The sequence below is a fragment of the Citrus clementina genome, unplaced genomic scaffold (assembly GCF_000493195.1).
Source record: "Citrus clementina cultivar Clemenules unplaced genomic scaffold, Citrus_clementina_v1.0 scaffold_4, whole genome shotgun sequence".
Lineage (NCBI taxonomy): Eukaryota > Viridiplantae > Streptophyta > Magnoliopsida > Sapindales > Rutaceae > Citrus > Citrus x clementina.
This window is the reverse complement of record NW_006262274.1, coordinates 4,286,154-4,290,072: the sequence shown is the minus strand read 5'-3', so window position 1 is coordinate 4,290,072 and position 3,919 is coordinate 4,286,154. Positions and strand designations below refer to the sequence as shown.

Genomic DNA, 3,919 nt, shown 5'->3' with positions numbered 1-3,919 from the left:
ACAATCCTTAAAAGCATCTTCACCATTTCAACAGTATTACCACCATCATAATCCATATATCCACTGTCATTTTGGCAACCTATATTGTCAGGAGATTTGTTGCGGATATCTTCCCCATGCCAAACCCATGTTTTGTATGACATATCAAGACCCCATATAATTAAATGATCTTTCACTTCTTTAGGCCTATGAAATGCTAAATTCTGACATTTATCACATGGACACCTAACAACACTAATTTCTTGATTACTTTCAACTGCAGTCTTAATAAATTTTTCCACACCAGCCTCATACTCATCGGACAATCTATCATATTTAAGCCAAGATTTATCCATTTTTTGTCTAGTACCTGACATATAATTGAGATAAATTTCAACACAATGTACTAATGGGCAGCAATGATAAACGGTTTCCATTATCAATAAATTAAGCAACAAAACATTATTAATATTCAATTTATAAATTCAATGAAATAAATAAGTTTAAAAAAAAACTTGTCATCATGTGCAACAAATGTAACTTTACCAACATGCTATCATCATTGACCAAAACCACCGACTAACCATACCCAACTAATAATATCCTAAATAACTTGGCCCACATACATTTAACATTTATTTAAAAAAAAATTCTAGCAATCCAGCATTTAATGGACCACAAGACTATATATATATAACCAACTAAACATTACTTGGTCCACATGACCAAACTTGCCCCCACATGGTACCATTTCCTTCAAACATAAAAAAGACAATTGAAAAGGGGGCCTTACTTTTTAACTCAATAAATTACACAAAATCTAGCTCACAATCATTAAAGAAAATGTCTAACACCATTGGACCACAGTTTCGGATTCATCCCAACAAAAGACACTAGTAAATGAAAAGTACTATATCATCAACCAAAATCACTTCACACACATGCAAGCTCTGACTAAAAATTTACAGAATATAACAATATTCATACAAACCATTGGCAGCAAACATTTTTCAAATATTGAACGGAAAGGCAAGTAAAAAATTGAACAAACCTGATGTTAGAAATCGAGTTTGAAAGGGAACAGGGCAGTGAAATCCTGCGATTTAGAACAAATTTTTTTTAAATAAAAGATGAGGACATGCTAAATTAAATGATTGAGCGATTTCTAGATTTAATAGAAGGACAAAGTATAAGCTTCTTGAATTAAAAAATAAACAAAAAATATAACAACAGAAACAAACGAGAATTAAAAAGTAATAATAAAGATAAACCTAGGGCATAAATTATGAACAAATAAGGGAAATAACAACAAAACTAACAATTAATTTTATAATGACCAATTAATTTATTCTGAATAAAATTTAAAAAAGTTAATTGATGACAAACCTAGGGATTCAGCGATTACAGGATGGCTTCTCCAACGCCGATTGAACAATACAAAGAAATAGTGACACCGACAGCTTCAATAATGGACGCGAAGGCGCAACAATGAGCATATGTGGTGATTTTGTTCCTAAAAACAATGGGTTCGAAATAATGGGGGTTAAAGATAATGGGGGTTCAAAATAAGGACGGGAAGGCTCCTTCAATAGCATAAACTATGATTTCGGTTTCCATGCAACGGATTTCAAAACCAATTTGCAGATTAAAATATGTTAATAAACGGATTTTGAGGGGTTTCACTGCTTTGGTTTCTCAGCCCTTGCTGATGGAGTGATGGGTCAAAGGTGCCAACACTTAGAATTTTTTTTGTGTTTGTGGTTTACAATATACTGAAACGATAGCGTTTAAATGTTAAATAAATATTTTTATTTTAAAAATGTTTTAAATCTGTAAAACGGTGTCGTTTTATGTCCAAATTAATTCCACTCGAAACCCATGGTTTGATTAAATATTAATACGCTATCATGTTTATCTGATATATAAAAAATCTATCAGAAATCTGTCATGAATTTATGATGTACGAAAATTCTATCATATGTCTATCATATTCTTATGATAAATGACTAATTTTCTAATATCTATCACAAAAATTCTGTCATGGTAGCCTATTTTTCTAGTAGTGTTGGTGTGTTGATTATCAATTAATTGCTCCTATATGCATTTGATTATGTTAGAATTCTCAGCATATAGCTTTAAAATTGATATAATATGATATGTGTTGTACATCAAGTGCAAAGAAATCAATTAGCAAGTAATTGTCGCGATAAAACTTGTCATATATTTGTTGCAATGGTTGTTGCCAAGATCTCCTCGAGCCAACACTAGGGAGTAGAGATCCCTAGCAGTTGCAAATTAAATGTTATTATTGATAAAACAAAAATATATTTATAAATTAAATTATTAGATCCAAAATAACCCTACAAAAAAAAAATTATGCAAAAGCAAGCATACTAAATTTATTTATTTTAAATTTCATCCCAAATAATTAATATAACATGTAATATGTCATTCCGAGACACGCACCCGATTTGCCCGCGTTTTTGTATTCCGAGTCCTTAGGTGGGGCCATAGCTCTTTACTCCACGCTCCGTCAGACGGGCGCGTGGGATGGTTTGATTTTGAATGGGGCCATGTGTGGGATTAGCCAGAAATTCAAGCCTCCGTGGCCCTTCGAGCACCTTCTCTTCGCAGTCGTATGGCTGGTGCCTTCCTGGCGCGTAGGTCCCACCCACGGTTCTCTCCCGATGGTCTCCTTCAAGGAGGAGTGGAAGAGGAAGCTGGTGTTGTCGAGCCCCAGGAGGTCGGTGCCAAGGCCGCGTGCGGCGACCGTGCTGGAGTTGCTGCGCGTGTCGAGGGATTTGCAAGGGATTTGAGTATAAAAAATACTCAATGAGCCCCAAGAGGAAGACGACGTCGTTTGCGATCCCGCCTGCGTTGAAGAGTTGTATAAACATGCAGCCAGTAAGGATAAGACGCTGAGGATTTATCCAGGCACGTGGCATCAGCTGATTGCCGAGCCTGAGCAGAACGTTGAGTTGGTTTCTGGAGAGGTGGTGGAGTGGCTAAGAGAAAGAGCCTCACGCGCTACCAAGGGCAGTGATGGTTCGCGCCCTGCCGCTGAGTTAGATTCTGGCGCTTAATGAGATCTGTAGTGGCTGCTGTAGGAAACAACCAAGGGAAAAGCTACTTACCCCGACATCAGCCCTGAATTCGGGCCCCGAATTTTGGCAAAACCGGTGCGTTTTGCTTTGCTTCAATACTATTCCAGCTGTGCAGCACGTGAGCATTCTGTTTGTCTTTCTATTTGCGCGTGAACCACAGCTTTCTGCTCTGAATTTCCAAACTTTTTGCTTGCTGCCCTGATCGAACCTCTAATTAATTAATTTATTTATTTATTATGAGCTCAGTGCTGCTTTTACTTGCTTGCTCAAGTAAATATTTATCACTTTGCTATCAAGTGGCATTCTTAGACATGCAAAGAATTAAATGATATATGAGATGCTGCCAATTCTCTTATAGCTTCTTTCCTCAATGAGTGCAGCACTCCCCCACATTATTCTGTCAGCATCCTTCATCGGCAGAACACAGCCGCATTTGATGGCATTCTGTTTGCAAGCTTGCTGAACCATGGTGGATGGAAGGTGATTGACAAAATGCTGAGACAGGGTATTGAGTGTTAAATGAGAGTGGATGTGAAGTTTTGTTGCTTTAACTTGCGCTGGGGGTAGATTAAATAATTACGGATTTAGGATTATTTGAATGAACTTGGACGTTGTTTCTTCAGCCAAAGCATTGGTGTCGGTTTTCATTGAGCGAAATTTTCTTTTGCTGGGCTGTATGCGTGAATATGTTGATTTCATTCAACTTTAGAAAATAGTTCTACAATGTTCAATTGCGATGAAGATTGCATTCGTAATACTTAGATTTTATGATCATGATTCTTTATCTTCTTTAGTGATAGAAAGAATCATGATCATTGCACGATACAGAGTCATCA

General features: G+C 36.6%; 1 protein-coding gene across 1 annotated transcript; it reads left to right on the top strand.

The window, feature by feature from the left end:
• Nucleotides 1-388: 388 nt before the first annotated feature.
• LOC112098987 (caffeoylshikimate esterase-like) lies at nt 389-3,673 on the top strand. Its single transcript, XM_024186074.1, is given in 2 exon segments — nt 389-408; nt 2,438-3,673. Coding segments are annotated over 2 exon segments (645 nt in total). The 3' UTR covers nt 3,063-3,673.
• The last annotated feature ends 246 nt before the right edge of the window (nt 3,674-3,919 follow it).